General features: G+C 38.4%; 1 protein-coding gene across 1 annotated transcript; it reads right to left on the minus strand.

Moving 5' to 3' along the window:
• Nucleotides 1–301: 301 nt before the first annotated feature.
• jakmip2 (janus kinase and microtubule interacting protein 2) lies at nt 302–23,624 on the minus strand. Its single transcript, XM_085173945.1, is given in 24 exon segments — nt 302–473; nt 476–725; nt 2,660–2,725; nt 2,852–3,004; nt 3,419–3,469; nt 3,658–3,735; nt 4,127–4,195; nt 4,284–4,349; nt 4,433–4,486; nt 4,616–4,717; nt 5,780–5,878; nt 5,970–6,032; nt 6,154–6,237; nt 6,553–6,681; nt 6,917–7,039; nt 7,360–7,416; nt 9,001–9,141; nt 9,249–9,395; nt 9,546–9,644; nt 10,032–10,241; nt 11,510–11,752; nt 11,901–12,155; nt 12,351–12,598; nt 17,559–23,624. Coding segments are annotated over 23 exon segments (2,697 nt in total). The 5' UTR covers nt 12,480–12,598; nt 17,559–23,624; the 3' UTR covers nt 302–444.
• Nucleotides 23,625–25,006: the final 1,382 nt, after the last annotated feature.

The following is a 25,006-nucleotide window of genomic DNA, read 5'->3' on the forward strand; positions in this document are numbered from 1 at the left end:
CCTGAGTTGGCTCACTTCAGTTCACCGGGTGGTTGCATTCAAGAACTTCTTTTCAGGTTTGAACGCCAAAAAAACAGAGGGGGAAAAAGAAGAGCGGCCTATGGTCTGGTGGTTTGTTTTCCTTGTTGTTTATGAGCTCTCTGTCTGTTTATATTCCCACTGGGGCTAAATGTTGGTCAGTGATATATTATTACCCTGCATGGCAGAGAGAACATATCCCAGGCTTTGGTTTTTAAATTGTCAAAGCATGTGTTTGCAACTGCATATGTCTGTAAATGCATGTGTGTCTGAAAACTATTTATGTGTGTGTGTGTGTGTGTGTGTGTGTGTGTGTGTGTGTGTGTGTGTGTGTGTGTGTGTGTGTGTGTGTGTGTGTGTGTGTACGTGTCTGAATGCACTATATCCGTTTTCCCAATTGCCTGCCATTCCTTGCAGTCTGTATTCTCAGCTGCTTGGAGAGATATTTAATGTCCTAAAAATATCATCCTGGGCAGCAGGATGAGAACCAACCTCGCCCGGTTAAAAAACAATATTAATAATAATAATAACAATAATAATAATAACTCTGAAGTGTGATCCGACCAGCACACAATACATCCAGCTATACCGACAGCAGTCACTGATGTTATGACACGAGCAGCCACTGCTACACACACCGTTTCACACTTGTCCAGAAAATAAATAACACTGCAGTCACAAACAAGATCCCCAAGCTGACATACCACCTGAGAGAAAGAGAGAGAGAAGTCATGAAAGATTAGATTAGAACACACAAAACGTGCAGCATGTGGCACATTTTTATCATATTTAGATATCGGTATGCTCAGTCAGTAGCAGTAGAGTAGCCCCTATGTCCTAAAGATTATAATCGCTGTACTCAGCTGTCTCTCATGAGAATATTAGAATTTTACTACTATTTGTTTTTGCTTTACAGTCTATGACTAAACTCACTGGCCACTTTATTAGGTATCCCTTTCTAGTGCTGCACTGTAGGATGGATATGGTAAGCAGCAATATTCAGGGAGACTGTTGCGTTGAAGCAATCCTCAGTTCGTACTATAAGGCAGAAAGAGTGTCAGGAAAATATCCCCCACATCATTACACCACCAGCAGCAGCCTGTACTGTTGATACAAGGCAAGATGGTATGGTTTCAAGTTGTTTACACCAAATTTTGACCCGAACCTCCAAATGTTGCAGCAGAAATCGAGTCTCATCAGGTCAGGCAATCTTCTACTAAGTTTGCTGAGAACGTGCAAGATGTAGCCTCAGTTTGCTGTTCTTAGCTGACAATAGTTTGCATCTAGTGTGGTCTTCTGCTGCTGTAGTCCATCTGCTTCACGTTTGGCATGTTATACACTCAGTTCAAAGTCATTCGAAGTCATTTAAATCACCTTTTTTCAGCATCCTGATGCTTGATTTGATCGTCAGTGCGTCGTCTTGAACAAGTCTACAAACCTAAATGCAATAAGTTGCTGCCATGGGATTGGAAGATAAGTCATTTGTGTTAATGAGTGATTGTGCCTAATAAAGCGGCCGTTGAGTGTTCTTCCCAGTATTCTTTCCAGTCAAAGTGCTTTTCCTTGCTTTTACGCCTCTTGTAAACCAACTGTAAAATTTCTAACCTTCCATGCACAAACAGCTGAGCAGCAGAGAACAACCAGAGCGAAAAGGTCAGTGAACACTGGACTTCTTATCTTCAGCTAGATGGGAACATGAATTTTTTCTCCATATATTGTTCTTACATCAGCCATAATAAATTAATTGGTAACTTTAGTTTTAGTCTATAAAAACACGAATTGTTGGGTGAAAAACAATCATCTAGAACAATTCACAAACCTCAAAGGGTTTCTGCAATGCAGGTATAAACAATGGTTATAACCAAAGAGTTGACAATGAAGAAATATATAATGGATAGAAAGGTGCTCATGGTATCTGCTACCAAGACGGTAAAAATGGAATGTAAACATGGAGCGAAACACAGAAAACATGGAAAAAAAATATCACGAAACTGTAACAAAACTACATAGGTGGAAAGATGATGAGAGTATAAAGAAAAAGTAATGACAGATGAAGGCAGGTGGGAGAGTGTGCAGACCAGGGTCAAATCTTTTCTTGATTCTGAAAGACACAGAGCCACCCAGTGGTCAATTTGTAAAACTGTTTGAGGTTTATGGCTTTCCTCAGTAAAATATTTAACCAAGGTCAAAAAGAGGGATGGCAGTGATTTGAATTTTCTACCGAAAGCCCAACAGGACTCACCTCTGCTACAGGACACGCCAAAGACTTCAAGGCCAAAGGATAAAGGCAAGAGAAAAGAACAAGAACAGAAACAGAAACTATAGGAAGAAAGAAAGATGAAGGAGGGACAAAGGAAGAGAAGAAGAGAATTAGAGGAACACTTGAGACATGTTAGTCACAGAAGGGACAGGAACAGAGGTTCACTGTGCAGCGGGCGTGGCTCATTGTGAATTATGAAATCATATTTAGGAATATCACATGATTTGAGATTTGAGACTGATTCTCTTTTTATCTTTTCTCCTAAACTATCAAAATTAAATTAGCGTTCCTTTATGAGTGTATAGCCAAGCTGCTGATCATGAGAAATTAGATATTTCTGCATCCAATTGTTTTCACATTAGGCCATCAAACACATCCTACCTTTTCCTCCAGGTCTTTAATCTGCCTCCTCTGGATTTCTGTCTTATCTTCAAGGTCACGAATTCTCTGCAATCATTTAGAGAGGGGAAAAACATAATAACAATACCAGTATAAAGCATGTGACCTACAAACCTACTTCCACACAAAGCTCTACTGTATCATCAGCAGCCACATTTACAGACAGCAACAGACCTGATGGGCCTGGTGCAGAAGTTCCATCCTCTCCTGGAGGATCTGGCAGTCGTACTCTCGACTCTTTCTCAGCATCTGCCTCCTCAGCTTCTCCACCGCCGTCCGCAGCTCATCCCTCTGAAGCTCATCCAGAGGCTCGCCGTATTTTATCACCTGGTGAAAAGAAGACAGGCGTGAAGAACAAATACTGGATTGTGATTGATCTGAAAGACTCCTTACACCTCCAGTGTTACTGCTCTTTATCAGCTGAGGCTTTATCAAATCATAAGACTCCTTGAGGGCTTGCCTTTTTTGTTTCTTTATCTCTGTTAATAATCTCACACCAGTCATTAGTTTACCAAGAACTAGCTGTGCCAACAGCTTCGATGATCCAAATTATTTGGGAGGAATTTGGCATTTATCTTAATTAGATAAACCTCACCCAATGTATCAGATGACTATGGTGACATTTCAAAAGATGGGTGAGACTCAACAAAGCTACAATTGTTTTTGTTTTCTTTAGCCTTTTTTTGGTAAAAATTTATGACTGTACGGCAATGCATAAATGTATGATGGCAAATAAAAGACCTTGTCTTGCTGCAGGGCGTTGTATAAGGTTGCTTCCAACTCCTGGATTTGCTGTGAAGAGAAGCAATGTAGAAAAGTGTTGTTAGTTAAGTTTGTAAGAACTTATTCACTTTTCTTCAAACGGCTACACACCTAACAACACTGTCATGATTCTAATGGGAACTGAAAATTAGACCCCAAATAAAACGAGGCACTGTTTTCTCAGCCCCAGATGTAAAAGAGATAAAAAACACACCCACCATGTATGCCTGATCCAGGGCCTGTTTTCTGTAGTCCAGCTCCTCTTCCAGATATCCTTTCTGTTTGCAAAACATCTCCTGTACACATGGAGCATATTAGGACCAGTGTTTAGCAGAGAAAGAAGTGATAACATAAACTTAAACCACATCCTAACATGTGGTTTAACTGTTTGAAACTATAGGATATGGATCTGTGAAGAAAACCCAACATCAATGGCAGATTTTTTTGTTTGTTTGGTTTACTAGTCATAACTTACAGGAAGGATCTGGGTACAACATGGAATATTCAATAAACCATCAATAAAGAACAAGGTGCTTCAAATACTGGTTATGGAGACTCTTCGGGTATGATGTGACTTTATCTAAAGAATGTTAATTAAATGTCTTAAAGTCAGAAGGTTAAGCAGAAGAATCCGTCATATCACAAATGATAATCATGAAACAAAGTCTGCCCCTTGTTGTGTCCCACCATCTCTATCTCCAGGTCCATCATCTTCTGGTGCAGTGCTGCCTCTGTCCCTTCAATCTGTTGAATCCACTGGAAAATAACAAGCAACAAAACGTGATTTATTAAACCACAGAACAATCTGATGTTAATTTAAACACAATGTAGCTTCCAGCCTTACCTTTTCCGCAAGTGACAGAACAGTGCTAGCCTGAATAATAGCCACTTGCTCCTCGTTCCTTAAGTTCTGCACAAAAAAGACAATCAAACCTTAATAATGTAAATGTTTTAGCGACGAAAAATGAAATGTTAAGTTCCGTATGAATTTACCCCGTTGTCTCCGAGGATATCGAGCAGTTTGATGAGATCTGGTATGCAGACATCCTGTATAAAGAACACGATAAAACTGATTAGGGTGTAAATACATATAAATTCCTTTAACATTTAATCTTTGCTGTTTTTAGCTACTTAACGATAAACTATGATAAAGCATCAGCCCGTCTCACTGCGCACCTTAACTCCTTCCTTCATACAGTAGATCTGCAGTGCACTGACTCCCTCAGAGAAAGGATGCATTCTCAAATGGTTGAATGGAGGAGACCTCCTCTCACGCTCCTAAAACAGCAAAAAAAACAAACACTTTTTATTATGCAAAAAGTCTTCTGCAAGCCTCCTATGAATTATAACAGCATTATAACATAATCTCTATCATAGGAGCCTAAAATTAATATTTAAATCAGGAGAGAGAAAAACAGGACAAGTGACAGTCTTACCCGGAGTTCTAATGATGGCTTATATCAGTCCCTATCAGTGATTCTCTTTGCATGCTTGAGTTTTAGTAAGCAGCACTGTCTTCGTTCAGCAACAAAGTTTCTAACTTGGTTCACAAGTTCATTGCAAACGCTGTCATCTGACTAGTGACATGCCAAACCTGACAGCAGAGCTGGAGGTTTTTAGTTTAAACCGAGGCTGAATCACTTTGATGGTGCCAGAGGTGAAATCAGGTGAATGTGCACGGCACGTCCGAGCAAGAACTTTTCCTCTGTGTTCACTAGGTGGCAGTTAAAGCCTTGGTAAGGTGCTGTCAGTCACTGCACCGGAGCGAAGCCAGAACACAGAAACCGCTGTCAGCTGGTTATCTAGCTTGGAAATCAGAGACTCTTGGAGCCATTCCAAGACACGAGGCATGCACCCTGTTAAACAACGATTCTGCTCTTCTCCACAGTCCTCGAGTTAAAGCAGGGATTGTGTAGTTAAAGCAGGGATTGTGTTGTGTTGTTCTTTTAAAACCTCACTGTGTTCAACTCAAAGTTTACCTTGTACTTTTACGAAACTATATAATCCCTAGCCTTCAGAAAAAAAAGATAATTTCAGACACCACTTCTTTTCGCCTGTAAAGTGGCTACAGTCTCTCCTGATTTGCAATGAGATATTTCACTGTGGTTTAATTCACTTTAAGAAAATCTATCAAATGTAAAAGCAATGTGGCTGCTTTAATCATCAAAGTGTTGTTTGTGTAATAATTACACTAAAATCACTTTTTCTCAGCTCTTGGGAAAACAAAACGTTTTTAACCCAGTAAAAAACACACAAGTTATTTAGGCTCATCTGATTATTAGGCGCAAACATTCACAGACAACCCTTATCTTACTTGGTAGAAAACCCTTTGTGACGTACCTCTAGCTCCAGTATCCTAAACTCTAACAGTTCATTTTGATCTTTGGAGTCTTGGAGCTCCTGCTGCAGCCGATTACAGTCTGACTCCAGCTTTTCCACCTGGGCGCCACAAAGGATCAGAATGAATGTGTCTGTTTTCATTTCCACTATTTCACTGTTCACTGATTATCGAAAAAAATGTGAGTCCAACCTTTTCTAACAACTCCTGATTCCTTCTTAGGAACAGCTGCTTCTCTTCAACCCATTTGGAGTCCTGATTAGTAGAAAGGTACACATCATTTCATATATTTATTAAACAAATATGGTTATTTTTTCCAGTCCCCTCATGCACACACGTAAACACCTTCATTCATAAGTGTGTTTACACATCCTACCTGTCCCTTCAGAGTTAGTTCCTTCTCCAAATCCTCTATCTTGGCTTTATGCCTGAGAACCTCTGCTTGGAGCTGTTCGTGAGCCTGAACCAGGAGCAAAACAGATATTCATTAGAATTTTTTTCAAATAGATAGAATAAATGTCAAAAAATGATTTTATAAATCGTGTGTTTAGATGAATACTTCAGACTAGTGGTAATCAAATTCTCAATAACTGAATTTCTCACTGCTAAGGCAGACAGATGTAACCTTGAATGAACCGTGTTGTACCTCCAACTTAAATAATCCTCGGGGGGACATTAGAATTTTTGGGGGATTGTAACTTTACAGTTTCAGACCAGATCAGAGGTTTCCAGACTAACTGAGCAGTAACTAATTAATTAATCTTTATACATGTACCTTAGCTTCGATTTCAGCATCCAGTAGGCCTCCTTTCTGTTCCTGCAGCAGGGCGTAAGCTCGCTGTAAGGCCTGGTATTCCCTGGTGAGCTGACGGAAACGTAGCTCTGACTCCTCGTTGGCTAGACTCTTTATTGATACACACAGGAAAAAGATCAAAGGTTATGATTCTAGGAGACAGCATCATTATACTGATACATCTGATGAGCTAACATTACCCAGCTGGTATGACTGAACAAATTTGATGTTGATAGCAGAAGTTTAAAAAGTAAAAACACAATTGAAGGCCCTGATGTGAACATAAATGAGATTACTGAGATTAATGCTAGACTATCTTTTGGATATGATAAATATAAACTCATACATCATCCAGGTCTTCATCAGGAGTAGCAGGAGTTCTGTCCATTCGAAATGAAGCCACTGAGGATGTCTCCGAGTCCATAGACTCTTCATCATACCCAAAGAAAGTATCAACCACGATATGCCTCTGCAGAAAATAAATACCAAAATATTTCCAGACCCCAAATCTTTCACGGTAGAGCAATCAATACAGTTTTTTTCCCTTTTGGTGCTTCACATTTAACAAAAAGCCACATTTTGTGTTAAATACTGTAAATTTTTAATTTTGTTTCCTGTAATAATTAACAGGTCGAGTTTCTCCTTGCACTCACTCATTTGTTTAACTACAGTTTACACTCTTATTGAAACAATCCGCTCAAACAGGACTGACTTCCATACTTTTTTTAATGCACACTTTCTACAAACACTTTAAATTAAGCAGCCATTAACAAATTTAATTTATCCTACCTTTATTGGCCTTGAACTTCTTTTATGCCGTTTCTTTCTTAGGAGTTTTTCTCGGTCCTGGAAAATCAGACAGATGAACAACACACTTTAACACTACGACTAAAGACACAGTTACTTTCTTTGATTTTCTTTCTTTAGGTTACATGATCAAATTTATAGAAGCAGCAAAATTACAAGAGCTACCCCATAGCAAAAGTGCTATAGGTGTGCAAATGTCATGAGCCACCCCTCAATTCTTTATATTTGTTTCCAAGGAAACAAAAAGTGGTCTAGAGCAATACTTCTCCAGGCTTTCTGAATATCTGTGAATGTTTCTGAATGTTTACACACTGGGTTTTTAACTTATTTTCAGTCCAGTACTAATTATTTTCAGAGAATCATTTTGTTTGTCTGTTTAAACACTTAACACTGACTTAAGAATCATCCAAGCATAGAAAAGGCACCTAACTCAATGGACAAACCAGTGATGCATTTCTTTAGTTGAATATAATAAAAAATGATGACGATAACACAGTTTGATATGTTTCAAGGTGATTCTCAAAGAGCTATTAGCAAAAAACCTAACATATCTCGCATGGTGTACCGACCGTGTATCCTTGAAAGAAATGAGGCAGCTGAACAAGTGAAGGACAAAAGAAGAAGTGGCAGGGCTAAAAAGGTTTCTGCAACAATATATGAAAGTCATGACCTTTGAGAAACAGATCCATCAAAGACCTGACACAGGATCTGAGATCCAGCTAGTCCTTCAGTTGATCCATCAGGCCTCATCAGAGACGGTCTCAGTGGAGTAGCAGCTGTTTCCTTCTTAAGGAAGGGAAAGAGAAATTCCATCAATTTTGATTAAAAATTGATGGAATTATATAACTTGAAAAGTATCATCCATATTTTTATTTACCACGCAATACCACCTGGAAAGGCTCAGACTGGCAAGAGCTTCATTTTATTTTCAGCATCATGACGATCCCAAACACACTACCAGTGCAGTAAAAGCATACTTAGACAGAAATGTTGACCTCCCCAGAGTCCGGACCTCAACATTACTCCAGCAGTGTGGCATCATCTTGACAGATAAAGCAACAAAAGGCAGCCAAATCCATAAGAGATTTGGGGTGTAGTTCAAACAGCCTGGAGAACTATTCCTGAAGACAAAATGATGGGTGGCTCAAGACTTTTGCAAAGTGGTCTACTACAGATGTGAACAACACATATGTGGTTTTAAAATATGTGTGATTTAAATACCATCAAAATTGATGATTGTAGACAAAAAACTCATCTGAAATTCCTGCTATGGGTCATATTTATCAAACCCAAACATATAAACTGGGATATGCTCTATACTGTGCTTGATTTTCTAGTTTTCTAGTAAGGATAGTCATGGCAATACATTTTCACAAGATTAACAAGCATTACACCAATTTTCAGCAAACTATGTCCTGTTTGGAGCAGGTCCCTACTGTGGGTCATCTTGACCATGATGTCATAATAGCTCATTATCCTGTGAGATTACTTTCTTTTCATCTGAATCTATCTGACCTAAGCAGAAAGATTCAGTGTTGTATCAGGCCTGTGTCAAAATGTTAGAGCATCACAGCAACAACATGGCTTACTTGATAAATTACTGAAACACTATAAGAAACATACTCTTGTCAGCTCATCAATCATGCTTTGCTGCTCCAAGACTTGAAGCTTGAGAAAGGCTATTTCCTGGTCATCATGGGCTTGGTCCAGGTCATTGAGAGACTTTAGCTTCTTCAGTGGAGGATGAGAGTTTATCCTCTCCTTCTGCAGATCCACAAAAAACACAGAGAAGTGTCCACTGAGATCACACTATTCAACTGTAAGTCAGCGTGTGTATATACAGAATGATGCTACTGATACTTTGTGCAGACCATCTCAAGGTTTTCTTTCATCAGGCTCTTCAGCTTCTCCTCCAGCTTCTGGATCGTCTGGGTCAAATCGTCATTCCTCTTACTCAGCAGCTTGTTCTTGTCCAGCAGGGGCTTACACTGTTTCTCTGACTCTCGAACACGTTTCAGCTAGTGAGGGGAAAAAAATCATAAATTTAATTTAAATGGTGATTAAGGAAGATCCGTAAGAAAAGAGATGACAACGAAACAGCAGCTGGGAACTTTCAAGGAAAAGCAGAAACATTAAAAATGAATTAAGTTTCTTGAATTTCATCGTACCAGTTCATTCCTCTCATCCCCCAGCAGCGAGTTGCGGTCCTCCAGCTTGCGTATAGTCGCGTTGAGTTCAGCCATACGCCTCTGGTTTCTCCTCATGTCCTGAAACAAACAAAATGCAATCCTTTATCATTTGACCAATCAAGTCACAAGGGAAGTGTGAAGAATACGTGATGTAATGGACTGCAAAACAGAACAGTCTATCCTGTCTTGTAGTGGTTTTGTTTTGCACTGATTAAAATTAAATTATAACTTGGAGCTGATTCATGTGTGGACCGCCCCTCTCTTATAGTTTTTTTGTAGTCTGTACATGACATGGTTTCCATTTTGACTACTAGACTTTTAAAACAATCTAAACCAAGTGCACTCAAGTGCTTCAGCAAAAGTAATGAAGTGAATTCAAGAAGTAAGACAGTTTCTTTTAAATTAGGAGTTTAATATTATTTGTTTTAATTCCCTGAGCTGCTTCTCGATGGTTTCTCTACTTACTGGGCTGCCACAGTGCTCCGCACCATCTCCAGCTCTGCCTGGGATTTCTCTTTTCGGGCTTCCCAGGCCACACTCAGCCTCCTTAACAAGGAATAACTGTTCATCCAGGGCATCCTTCTGAAGCTGCAGCTTCTGTAAGTAACCCGATGTCGATTCCAGTTCTTTTTCCAGAGCGAAAATGGTGCGGTCTTTACCTTTGATTTCGTCCACCTGAGGTGTGAGAGAAGGAAATGGAAAAATCATTAAGTAATGGCTGAAAGGAAGGCATTTTATTTCCAATGGTATCCTAATTGTTCCCATCACTGTTTATGACATTATGATCAGAATTAGGGTTTTAAATGTTAGAACAGAAAGTTTAATATGATATTTGCTTGTATTTTCTTTTAATGTATTTCTGAAAAACTAACAAACAACTGTAAAGAAACCAGACCGACTTACACAAGTAGAGAGGAACAACAGACCCATAAATGTTGCCTTTGCACTTAAAAAAAAATAGTTGACCCTAACCATGTTATGCTTGAACCATGAAGCAATTATGAGAAAATTGACATTTTTGAAAGTGCAGTGTTTATTGAGCCTTCTGATGAAATTTTAAAATGACATAAATGTAATATAAATTTGAATATATGACGTTTAAATTGTTTTATGTTTGCTACATCTGGCATTGTCGTGCAATCTATCACTTGAAGAATTTATTGCACAAATTATTTTGCAATTATTTTGTTATTTTCAGGGCTTAACCAGTATTTTTAAAGCTTGTTTTAAAGGTATGAGAGGATTTTATGCAGATATTTTAATACCATGTTGTTGTTGTTTTTTTATTGGCTAAATAAAAACAAATTTCAGGCATTTCGACTGACAGATAAATTACAAAGACTGCCTTGATAGCAATTTGGAAGGGAATTTACAGCATTAGATGTGTCCATAATTAAACTCTCTCAGCACCAGGTCTCTACGTTATGCAAATTACAAATGAAAATGTTTTCCCTGCTGCTCTTTTGTTCTTACATAGGTTGCATTAAACACAAATGTAGCTCATTCAAATAGATAAAAATCTACCCCACTCTTCTCTATTCCACTCCCACTAAAGTGCGGACTACTGTATACTCTGTTGTAGACACATACTAGCTGGAGAAACTATTCAAGTAATGATTGTTAAAATTCTTTGAAGACTTCTCGAAGTCTCGTGAGAGGCTGAATGCATTATAGAGTTGTGTCTACTAAAGCTCAAACAATAAAAGACTTTAAAGAGTATACCAACACTGATTTTTGGTGATTTAAAAATCTGTTTTTTTTTTCTTTCAAACACAAAACATAAATAGATTTCCCTAACATTTTTTATGTGTAGTTATTTATGAGTCCTAAGATCACAGATTCATGGACGCAGAAATTGTGACATTCTCATTATTCATATGTTGAAGATACATGTGAAACCTGTTTCTAGTTTTATGGTGTTTATTTGCAGTGACTGTTCATACCAGTCTGCGGATGTCTCTCTCACAGTCCCATTTGATCTTAGAGATCTGCTCCTGGTGCTGCTGGTGCTCCACCCGCAGGTCCCCAGCCTTCATCTTGTCAGCCTGGATCATGTTGCTGAGAGCCTCGTCAGTCTGCTTTTTAGTAGACTTCAGCTCTGCTATCTCCTGCAGGAGTTTAACTCTCTCCTGGTCAAAGAAACGACGTGCGTCCTCCTTGGCTTCAAGAGTCAGTGCTGTGCGTACCTGAAAAGGTGAAGGCAGAAAGAAAAAGGTTGACTAGGTTGATAAGGGTTTTATTTATTTATTTATTTTTACATTTTTCTGAAACACAAGTAAGTGTAGGGTGGAATGAAAATCTTAAAATCTGTTTCACGGACATCTTTAAACTCACCTTCTCTCCACTGCCATCACGCATGGCATTCAGTGCTGCTTTCAGCCTCTGGTTTTCCTGGTCTTTGATTTTAGCATGGCGGGCCAGTTCTTGCTCGTGCTGCCGTGTCAGGTTTTCCCTGAGAGCCTGGAGCTCCTTTTGCTTTTCCTCATGCCACTTTGCCCGCTGCTCTGTTAGCATGGCAGTATGACGGTGCTGCTCCTGCTCTCGCACCCGCTTCACCTCTTGCACCTTGTCTCGCTCCAGTTTGCTCACCTTTAGAGGAGCACGAAAGGAAGGGTTTGGTTATTTTTCATAAATACATAAAAATTTCTCAAGCTGTCAGTGATGGTTCTGAACATTTTAACATTTAAACTTTATTAAGGTTTTAAAAATACTGTATTTACACAGAAAGTGGTCCAAGAGATAATAGTCCATATATATATATGCATATGAGATGCAGTACAGTACCTTGCATTTTTCTTGGTGCAGCTCTATCTGAATGTCAGTCAACTTGGACCTGAGATCTTCATTAGCTGCCTGTAAGGCAGAAATAAGGGCTTCGGGCTTCTCGCCCTTCGTACGCCCTTTCTTAGCCATTGATTCAAGAACTAGAGAGGCTGTTCTAATGCTTTCATTGAGACTTCATATAAGCGTTCCGAGGTGCTCCCAAGGTTTCCAGTTCCTCCTCTTCCTCATTCTCCTATTAGACACAAGGGCTTAGGGTACGAGGAGAGACAAAAGAGTGACAGAGTTAGACAAAGCAAGTCCAGATTTACTTTAAACAGAGTTTGAAATAATAAATTCCTGGAAACATAGCAACAAAACTGATGTTTTGCCCCGTCAGACAAGCAAACCAAAAGGTATGAAACCACTGTAGGAATCACCGATTAGCGGAAATACAGTGTTTTAGCAAGCTTGTCCTGCTACACTGTATAAGCCCAGATAAAAAACACTGGTCTCACCCAGGATTAGGACAAGCATGCATTGTTAACACCGCAAGAGCACATGGAAGAGAGACAAGGATGGAGGTGTTAATGCTAGGCTATAACCTAGCTAAAACCTAGCCCTAACGCTAAGCTCCTCAAACCAATTTCCACCACCAACTTGTTGGCTAACGAAGGCTATTTCATTTTTAGATAATTATATAAAAATGATGAATGAAGTCTAATCTTATCTAATGTAATCTGAAATATGTAACTGAAAAATACAGTAACAAATTTGGGAATAGTGCATATTTGGGCTAAATGCTCATGCCAGTTAAAAGGCTCAAAATGAAAACATGCACCACCTTAGTTTGGTAGAAAAAACAACATGCTCCAATTATTAAACGTCAGTATAAATGGTAAAAATATAAATACACTACAGTTTTGTTGGGCTTTTCAAGTCTGATTGACCACTTGGGACTTTTTACCGTATCTGTATCTATATGCTATCTGTTCAACATGCAGACACCACTGATACAGTTTTAAAACTACCGGCATAGTAATTAGTGGTCAACCTCTACTTTCTGAGTAACAGTTACCCAAAAAGTCATGGACCTACTAAACTCATTAGGACTCCCCTTGGGGAGACCCAGCTTTCTTGCAGTTTCGCCACATGCAGTTGAGAAGTTGTGGAATTAAAATGGTAATCCTTGAAAGCCACACTGCTAGCATGGCATAAAAAATGGAGATAAGGGTTTTTTGAAGAATTTAGTTCTAATTTGTTAATATTCAGATCTGCCAGCAACCCATTTAAGGTTAGGGATTAGGCTAATGTTAGCCCCATGTTTATGGAATTTTACACTTGGCTTACCTAAATGGAAAAGCTCATAATTATGACAATATTAACTTGAATGGCAACATCGGTTACTTTCTGATTTATATGTTTGAAACCTCCTGTGAGCAGTTTCCTCTGCACTTATGCAGATTTATCTCAGGAGCCCCTGCCTTTTTGCCTTCAAAACCACATAAGACACCTTGTCCCGTCCATTAACTGGGACCTGTGAAAGGAAAGCCGGAGTTGGTCCCTGTTTTTTTTCCTCACTTTGTGGCATAAAGCAGTTTGATGCCACTTCCTAAAAGTATTTTGCTCTCAGCCTTATAGAATCTGTTATATTCAATATTTTTTTATGCCTGTAAATTCCGCATGTCCATAAAAAGTTACATAAAACCTTTTAGAACTGTAGTTCTTTGTGACTGTTGCTCGGTCAGCTTCTTTCATGTGCATTCGATTTCTTTTTTGACTACAACTGTTACATGCCTAGTTATAGTCACGCAAGAAATTATAGTCACTTATTAACATAACAAAAAAGCAGTAAACACAATGCACACAAGAGAAACATCCTCATAATTTTTTACTTTCAGTATGACCTACACATGCATTGTGTTATGGCAAATCCCTAAGGTCATACAGATCCAGTGTGTCACAAGAAGCTAGACAGAAAGAAGCCAATAATGACAATTTCTGTGGCAAGAGATTTCCATTTGAGAAATTTTGCGGTGTAAATAAAACCTGAACAAGCAAGTAGGAAGTGAAATTGTCCTGATCATATTGGCTGATTATCAAACCAAAGTGGTTTTGGAACAGATGGTTGTCTGGATATGCCGAGTCAGTGGTAATCCTTCCTGCCCCACAATCTGACTTCTGTTTGTGCACAGCCTGAGGTCATCTGAAAGCCAACAACCTGCTAAAAGCCACAGATAGACTTGTGCAGCAAATATACGACATTTGGGCTAAAATAAGACTATGAGAGACTTGTCCTATCAGTTTACTGAACCCAGTCTATTTTCATACATCCTCACCGTAACACATTCACACACTAGTCCGGGTAAAATAATGCTCAGTTCATTTCAATATTATTTATATAGGACCAAATCACAACAACAGTCACCTCTAGAAGCTAAGGTCGCCTAAAGATGGTAATGCAGGCCTACCGCACTTACTGCATCTGCGTGTAAGATGTACAGTAAGGCTTCAATGTCTTGCTCAGTGGTAGAGAAAAATAAATGGCAAACTCATGAGCCAAAAGGACAGCTTTTAGCTCATATATTTGTTGTTTTACTGATGAAAACAGACATTGTTCTTATGGCAATCAAATTAATTACACAACAAGGTAAATATAGGCTATACCTTGACCAATCTGTCTAAAAAAATTAATAGATAAATAATAAATGCTCAAATTACCATCTGGAGTTGCAGTCTAAAGATTACAGGTTTGGTGCCTTTTCTAATGTATTATGCATATGCTAACATGAAATATGTTAATTATGAAAGACAGAGTATGATGTATTGCGTGTGACTGTGTGTACAACACATGTTGTATTTAATATTAGTCTTGAAAATGTATTCTGCTGAAATTTTTAACTTTACTTTTAATACCTTATGAAGAACACAGAAATAGAGAGTCCCCTGATGATTTGGATGATGAAGGTTAGCCGTTACTAGACTCTTGTAATGGCTGTGCTGCTAAAATTCTTCTTAAATGGCATATATATACATATAAATATGACTACCAACTATTCGTGACTTTGCCTGTTCTATGCAGATTCAACCAAAGGTTTATAGATTAAACTGTTTCTAAACTCTTTGGAAACATTATTACAAGGTCACTGTTTTATCACATCTGTAGAGACATGCAGACTGTTTTCCTCTAATACACTACCCACAAAATGTTCATATGAAAGTGAAAAAGACTGTGCATTGTCACAATGACTCACAAGGAACTGGACTACGTCCCTCATAATCTGAAGTGGAATGACATAACATTGCTTAACAGATTTGACGATGCAGATTAGAGATGAAGTAATCATCACGTTTAGTCCACATGGGCTCCTTATTTTGCAGTTAGTTTACAGTGCGGCTTTTCAGAAGTACTGCTGACGTTATTAAGCATCACTTCAGGAGGCTGTCCAAAGTAACACTAATGAAGTAGCAACAAGTAGCAACTTCAAAACTGATTTGCAATAAGAGTGCAGGACAGTTATGTCATGTACATTACCATTTTAACACCACTGTCTGTAATCTATGAACGAATTTGAAAATGTTTGCAGAGGAAACTTGAGCTTACTCGAGTTTGCATCTTCAGTAGATTTCTAAGTATGATGTGAAAGTATAACCAGATTTACACCCTTAAACATGAAATATTTCAACAGATATTTCTCCTGCCAATTCAATTGTATATATATATATATATTTAATATTTAATTAATTAGATCGACTATTATGAAATAATTAAATATTTGGCCATATTAACATGTCCCTATAACAATTTTTGCAGAGCCACAAGTGATGTGAAAAACACTTTTTGGAGGATTTATGTAGTTTTCATGTTGTTTCGAAGGCAAACCGGGTTGTTTCTTCACCCATCGCGTATGTTTTTGAACACAGAAAAAGCAAATATTGACTGGAAAATATACATTTGATATAAGTTTAGATTGGTGTATTGTACACAAGCTTTTATAATATGGAAAATACTAAGGCAGTTGAGGTACTCTACATTTACAGGAACACTTCCTGTTTCTTTGATATTCATAATGTTGTTATACAATGTACAACACTCTCCTTTGTGGCATGAGTGCAATACCCATATATGAAAACTCTAATAATAGTAATGCTGATAATTCATTGATAAGTCATCTCTTTTCATTTTGGTTAAACTGACTAGACCATCATCATGCAAAGCCAACCGCCTCACCATGACTACTAATACTGTATTAACCTACAAACCATCCACAGAAGCCAGATACTGTTCTGAAGGAGTAGGCTAGATATGTATTTGCGATAAGCCTAAGTCAATCTGATTGCAGTTACGTTCCCCAGCAGGGAAATGATCTGTTGGCTAGCCAAATGAACATTATTCACTCACACAGAGGCATTATAGGTCCCACTGCTCAGTGCAACACAAGTACCCGCTTTCTAACCTTACAGACTTCTACTTCTAGTTTTCAATATATCACTTTCAGTATCAGGCATCTTTGGTGACTCTTAACAAGATTTTTAGGGAAGGATTGTGATTCATATTTCCTTGCTTGTTAACAATTAGCAAAAAAATCCTTCAGGGCTGTCATTTGTGATCTATATTTCCCTCAGGAACACCCAAGTAATATTCTTACTCAGCACTGTCCTCTTTTCCAATGAAAGCCAGTTTAATATTTAAACATGGGGTTTTATAGCGGGAAGACTTGCATATAAAGTAAGGAATTTTTTGGAAGCTGCTAAATGGCAGGTAATGGACAATTTAAGCTAGTCTGAGAGGCATCTCTCAGATATATTTTAGTATTATATTAAGTTCAAATTATAATGCTGTGATTGGGGATCATCATCATAAAAACTGTAGCTCACTAGAACACTAAACTAGAACCTATATCTTATATTTGGACAAAGCTGACTGGTTACAAGCCATTTAGCAAATAATTCATGTTTCATTTGCATAAAAAGTTTAAATAGATTCAAATGAGGAAATAAATAAAACAATAAAGGATGCTAAGACAACACAAGACTCTTTTGTAAAGAAACAAATTTCAACCCTAATACTGCAAAAAAAAATGACAACTTGCTATATTTTTAAAAAGTGCAATATTCATACTCAACATACTTCACACAACACACTCATTCAAAATCTTTCCAACAATATTAGCAATCAACATCACACAAGACTAAGAAACTATATAAAAGAAAATCTTAGAGTATCAGTACCTTACACAAGCTTCCTGGTAGCCGAAACTAACTGTAAGAAACCCGACAGCTACAGCAGCCTCTTGGATAAGAAATGACATAACTGAGTAACACTTTATGGACTCACAGACTAACACAAGTTAATGAAAATGCATCTTTCATGCCAAGAAGGGTTTAGGGAACCAAATCTTCCAAACTCTGTTGACAGTATTCCTCTAAGAACTAGTGAGCACTCAGCAGATCAAGAAGATCGAGCATCCATCACAGTAGCATCACTTGAATAATACATTTTTAACTATAGAGATTTAACCATTATCTCTAAAATGTATAACTCATGTGAGCAAACCAGGATGCTAATGCTATGAGATCAAATATATGTGGTGACCATACCTCTTTAATCCACAAAGACCACTATTTTATGCATTTGTGACCAATCACGTTCACCTTCAATTCAGTGCTGATATTTAAAACATGTTTCTTGGACTGCTGTCTATGTTCCCAGTGTTTGTACCGTATACAAGGATATCTTTATAGGTCAGTACTGCATGGTAAGCAATCGACTTGACTTATGTGGAGATGACAGGCAAAGAGATGCCAACCAAGTATAAAAAAAACCTTTAAAATACTCAACAGCAATTTCTCCAACAATTAAATGGTCCATAATTCTAATTCAACAATTGTTTAATTGCACTTGAACAAAAAGGGACATTTATTTATTTATTGTCAGTTGATTATTTGAAGTTTTTAACAGGTTCTTAAATATTGTTGATATAATAAACATAAATGCATAATATCAATTAGAAATCTAACTTACCAAAATATTTTGTCTCACAGACAGATAGCAAAAGCAATTATTTTGTGTCATGGTACTACTGTACACCTGACAAGCAGAGGGTAAAGTGAGATTTGGCAGGTGTGAAAAGATTGCATGTAGCAGTGTATGGGGAAATGAACCACCTAGAAATAAGTCACAGTAATTTTCATTGTGAGATTTCTTATGTACAGGCTGTCATCGGCTGACCAGATTCGCTCTTTGTGGATTTAGTCAACCAAATTCAAACAAATAAGCAAGGTTACACGAGCTATCGTGGCTGCTTTCCAACACCTAGACAGCATAAAGCTAGTGCAAAAGGAAGGATTTGGCAAGTGAATCTAATCAGTGTCATCACCTTAAATTTAAAGTGATGTCTGCAATCCTAGATGTAACCTAACACTGAACATGAACACCACAGCCAATCTGCATCCAGCATATAGTGGTGCATTACTGGAAACTTCGCCGCAGTCTTTCAAGCTAGTGACTTCAGCCTGCTCTAAACGACACCCTCTGAAAAACACAAAGTTCTTATACTTCACTTTGTTTGGAATGACTTTCACAATATGAAAAAAAAGAAATTTGCAACATTATGTTTCGATCCAAACACTACAAAATGAATTAGGACATTACAAGAAGCTTTAAAATTCCAGTTTTTCAGATGTCCTTGGAGTCTCTACCTTTGAAAAATCTCTTATCTTTCTCGCCTTTCCTCACTTTCTTACATCTTTCTCCATCCCTGAAAATGTCACAGATGTTGTAATGTAATGGATTTTTTTTCCACTCCCTGAAAAATAAACCGACTGTACGTCTACCTAGCAGACACGCTGTGGCAAGCTACATTAAAACATGTTTTAGTGTTTGGTGATATTTGCTTTTTTATTTTTTATTTTTTTATTACCTCACTGAAGAAAAACTCCTTTTACTGTATTATGCATAAATCCCCCTATCAGGTTTAGTTGCTCTTTAACTGAAGGTGCCAGATTGCCATTAATAACTATTAGCCCAAAATCCACTTTCCTTTTGGTATAATTTTCATCAATTCCTGAGAGAGAAAAAAATCGACATCTCTAGTGTCTAAATGCTCAACTATGGTTTCAAGTTAGTTGATATTTTTGTTGGCTATTCGGTCCTAAACAAGTTCCAGGTGAGATTGAAGCTTCACTAAGAAATGCATGTAAAACAGAAAAGGTCACAGCTGTACTGAGTTACTGCTACTGCCTTTTGAAGCGTATGGTAAATGTGACATCTTAAAGACTTCTGGTATTCATTTGAGGCAGATTTTAGACCACCTAAAATAATAATAATGTAACTGTCCAATTTCTAATCCAATACAGAGAAACAATATGGGGATCTAAATGTTAATGCAATTTGTTGCTGAGCAAGCAGAACAACAACCTTATCTGAGCTTCTCAATGATAGTAGGGGTCAGAAGCTTCAAACAGAGTTCATTAGAGTGTCACGACTAAGCCATGAAGTCAATACACTACAAAATACATTAGAATACACAGAACAGAGAGCTAAAATGTGAAAAAGCTCTAAGGAACTGCACAGCTGGACAATGACCTGGGAGTTTTAAAGTGTGATGGCATCATTCACATTATAAAATGTCCCTAAGTTAGGCTTCATTAACCACTGGTGAAACACACACTAAAAACAAAACCATGTAAGTGGAACACGTTTTGTAGTAATAGTACTGTGATGACTGGGAGATACGATTGGTAAGTCTTAACTAACACCATCCATGCTCACAGTAACTGATTAGCATGGATAGATTTTTTTAATATGAAATAAATAGCTAAGAATGAAAAATGGTGTTGGTGTATCAATGTGAGCTTGTGTGCATTAAATACTACAACACGAAGCACACTGGCACCATGACCCACTTTTGACTCCTCAGACATTAAATTTGGTTGTTAGCGCTGGATTTTCCAGCAGACTATCAGAGGGAGCATTAGAAATACGAGCCGCAGCTTCAGTGTGACTGAAAATAGAGTTCAAACACAGAAATGATTGATGCGTCACAAGGACGCATTTTTGCTTTGTTTGAACAATTGCTAGCAATTTAATGTTAACCTGGACTACATGCTGATTCTGCATATAGCAGTGGGTGTTACAGTTTTGCCAAATGCATTTAAATCAATGGCAGCTAATTCACCGCCATTGATTTTATGTATCATAAAGAGATTACATACATTTTTTTGCTCCAAAACGGGACCCTACTGATTTCTGCAAACATTTATTTATACAGTATGTGGTAAACAGTGGCCAAGCTTGAAGATGACTGAAATAATCTCTGTATATGTAAACTTACTCTTGTGGTAAGGGCATGTAAAACACCTTGTCTTTTTCAGAAAACAGGCGTCGGCACTACTTGTAGGACTATAAGCTTTTTACAGATGCGAGAATTCTGTGGATAACATTCTGAAAAGGTTCATTTTCCCCATATTGTGATTTTCTCAAAGCCTAGCCAAGCATTTTTCCCTAACCCTGTCCAAACAGTCACATGGTTGGAAGTCTTTTGTTTAATATGTGCCACCACCAAGCCTTCCACCTATTGATGTGGATTTTTAAACTGCTTTACTATGAACACTAGTAGTGCAAAACTGAAAACATACATGCCAGCCACTTTTTAGGTACACATTGCTAGTACCAGATTGGGTCACAATTTCATGCAGAAAATATCCCATTAGCATCACACCACCAGCAGCAACCTGAACTGTTAAGGATGAATGGATGCATGCTTTTATTTTGTTTACATCAAATTCAAACATTCGACAGTTGCAGCAGGAATCGAGACTGATCTGACCAGGCAACGTTATTTCCAATCTTCTATGGTCCAATTTTGATGAGCACATATGGGTTGTACCCTCAGTTTGCTGTTCTTAGCTGACAGAAGCAGCACCTGGTGTGGTCTTCTGCACCCACAACCCATCTGCTTCAAGGTCCAAGGTATTACATGTTCAGAAATGCTCTTCTGCATACCTTGGCTGCAACAAGTGTTTATTTGAGTTATTGTTGCCTTTGTTATTAGCTCTGTCTGGCCATTCTCCTCTCTAACTTCTGGTTCAGAGAACTGTGAACTGATAATTCAACTGTCTGGACCATGTCTACATGCAGGTACAATGTGTTTCTTGTATACATAATTCTCTGCCAAATCAAAGCACACAGGAATAAATACCCTACTGTATGTTCAGTCATTCAATATGATTCATAAATGTCACAATCCACCTAGCAGTTATCACTTAAGGCTCAGATATATGATATGATATGTGTAATATGATTTTGTAAACACAGACTGAACACTGTTGGCAGCTCGAGTTCCAGATGTGAAGCAGAAATCCAACCTCCTCCCTAATACCTGACCTAGACGCACAGACTGATCTCTTTAGCAATGTTACGTCCACGTGTTTGTGACTGCTCAACCAACTGTCACTTTCAGCTTTATCTTTCTGTCATGTTCTTTTTTCAGCAAACACAATCTTGCATTTCAGGACTATTTTTGATTTAGTTAATCCCTGTTATGCAACCCTCTCAGTAAAAGTTAGCCAGACCAATGCCAGTATTGCCCCAATATCGAGGGGCAAACTAAGTTTAATCAGTCTGGTATAGAGCTGTGACATAACCTGGTTCAACGTGCCATCACTTTGGCTGAAGTGAAGAAGAACTGTTCTTCTTGTTTTTGGATTAAATTTCAGTCCTGACCAAAAGATGCTTTCTAATCCATTTGCCTGAGGTCAAAATACCAACCCTGTGTATAAGCAGAGCTCTGCTAATGCTGGAAATAGTGCAGGAAATGGATCTAAATGACTATGGTGTACATCTGCTCCATGTTTAAAATACTTGGTTTTCTTTTCATTTTTTTATTTAATAATTCATATTTAAACAAATTAAAGTTGAAAAAGTAAATATAATTCTAGAACAATAGTTGTATTAATAAGAGTAGGAAATAAGGTGTATCTTGCAAGATTAACAAATTGAAAAATACATTTGTTGAAACAGAGAACAGAGATGGTGGTTTGCATCGTTGTTATTGCAAATTTTAATTTGTAATTTTTCCTGTATACCTGGCTAAATGTCCACAAACATTATAACATCTATAATATGGCTGTAATATGTAGTGATGGCTTGCGATTATAGTATGGGGTTAGCATTGACTGTTAAAGCTGCAAGCTTTTGTAGTTGTTCAGGACGATAAATTCCTCTTTATACCCAAAGTAATCCTTGATGATGCATGGATAAGAACTGAAAATAGGATTCTAGACTTAATGATACAGGGATATATATAACTTCCTCACCTCTGCTCAGCTGGTTCTGACAACAGCAACATATTTAACATATTTATAGAGCATTATTATTAGTAATAAGCCCACAGGTCCAACCAAAGAAAAAAAGGTCTTATCTCATTTTTTTCATGTTTTTGCCATCTCCTTTTGCCACATTTTGCTATCAGTGTTTTCTATTGGATGACTCTTGCATTTACAAAGCAATCTATAAACAATTAGCTTGTGGTCAGTTATTAGCCTGCATCTGCCCTGGCCATAAAACAATACTGTGACAAACACCTTCCCAGCTGGGGTGATGTCTGTTAAATCAGGCCAGTGTAACACCCTGAGGCAGTTGTAGGCTACAGACTCTGATCCTCAATCTGGAGGCCCTGCCAACCCACTGTGGACTAGCATCCTCTTGCAGCATCACTGCAGCATCCTTTCCTTTTACGACACGGCCAGCAACGTGTAACGATCTGTCAAGCAGAAGAAGAAGGGAAAAAACAGAACCCACGTCCAGAAAAACCACACGTGCCTGATAATTATAGAAAAGGATGCTTTTCTGTCTTTACCGAGAGGCACAAGAAACACCACCTGGGATCCACACAGCACAACAATCACGGCTACGAAAAGCTCGAAATATGCTCGATGCAGCGTGAGCATCCGGCTCTGCATGGCGAGGAAAACCCGGACTCAGGCTCCATCCTCGTCATCTTTAAAGGGTTTGCTGGTGTAGGCCGAGCTCTGCCACTTCCGACAGGCAGGCTAGATCTCTGCTGCCGGCTAAATAAGACACGCTTTAGGGTTTTATGCCACAGAACGCGATGGTGGCCTCTCCTCGCTCAAGTAGAGGTGCGATTAAAAAAACAAAACCAGTTTATATCTCTCGCTTCGCTTCTGGGCTGATCAGTGTGAGTCAAGCCAACAGGCCCGCTAGTCTCAGGAACTCCCAGTTCAGACGGTGATAAACCTCAACTACAGCAGCCACACTGCCGACAGATTTCATCGCCTTACCTCACAATAGATTCCCATCCAATGTGAAGACCTAACGGGTGAGAAACCACATCCATGGCATGCTTCCGTTACTAACTAAGAGAAACACAATCGCCTGCTATGATCTCTGCATCAGCAGCAGCCCCGTACAATGAAGTGATGGCCGGTGGTGATGATGCTGGGAGCCCCGCCCTCCTGTCAGCGTAGCCAGAATGAGCTCACTGATTTTCAGCCCAGCCGGCTCCAGTACCGCTGCAGTCCACCAGTGCAACAGCACTGCTGTACAAAACCTGCAAATCTTCTTTGCCTTTAATTTTTCCCCCCAGTAGTTTGTTTTCCCGTATTTGCCAGATGACATACAACGCTTAGTTAAATTACACGCACGTCTTAAACACACAAATGTCTCTATGACTTCTAATTTTCTGCTTCTAAACAAAGACAAAACGGAGGTTATTGCACTCAGCCCTAAAAATCTTAGAAACATGGTGTCTAACCAGTCTAGATGGCATTACCTTGACCTCCAGGAACATTCTAATTAAACTTTGAGACATTTTTGATGTACAGTTTGCATATTAAACAAATGTGCAGAACCAAAGTTTAATTTAATATCCTTCTCTTCAGTTACCAGGTCTTGAATAATCACACATCATTATATTTTAAAAACCTCATAGTACCTTATTGTTCTAAGTTCTTTGCTCTCAGACTGCTGACTTACTTGTGGTTCCTATAGTTTCTCAGAGTTTGCAGCCGAGCCTTCAGCTTTCAGGCCCGTCTTCGGTGAAATCAGTTTGCACTTTGGATTCAGGACACAGACACCTCCTTTACTTTTAAGATAAGGCTTCAAACTTTCCTTTTTGATAAAGCTTATAGTTAGGGTTTGGATCAGAGGCGGAGGCAGACATTTGATACACCTGGGGCTTAGCCCTAAGGATAGTATGCATGTGGGATGGGGGCTCTGTTTTGAGTTTTGTTCAAAAAAAGAATGACTTCAAATAGGGAAAAATATATATATCACATATGCAGGACACCTTAAACTAGTTTTTTAATTAAGCAGCAGAACAAAGTCGGGGCTGTTTCAAGACACGCGGACTAACCCCAATTCAACCAGACCCAGAACTGATCCAGAAACCACAGCAGCTCCCGCAGCTTGTTGTGCTTTTATTTCCTAATTTTAAAAAAACAGAGAATGAAGCTTTTGATCTATAAGAAGGAAAGTTTCTGTTTAAAGAATCGGCAAAGTTACAGGCTTTGAACATTTCTCTATTAAATTACAGCCTGAGGCTGAGGTGCTGTTTTCTTCTTTTTTGTAATCAAGCAAGGCCTGAATGTTGGGAGTGGACTGTAGTTTTATATGGCAGAAATTAGAAAGCATATTAAAATATCAGACTTTCCTATAG

The sequence above is a fragment of the Neolamprologus multifasciatus genome, chromosome 10 (genome assembly GCF_963576455.1).
Source record: "Neolamprologus multifasciatus chromosome 10, fNeoMul1.2, whole genome shotgun sequence".
Taxonomy (NCBI): domain Eukaryota; kingdom Metazoa; phylum Chordata; class Actinopteri; order Cichliformes; family Cichlidae; genus Neolamprologus; species Neolamprologus multifasciatus.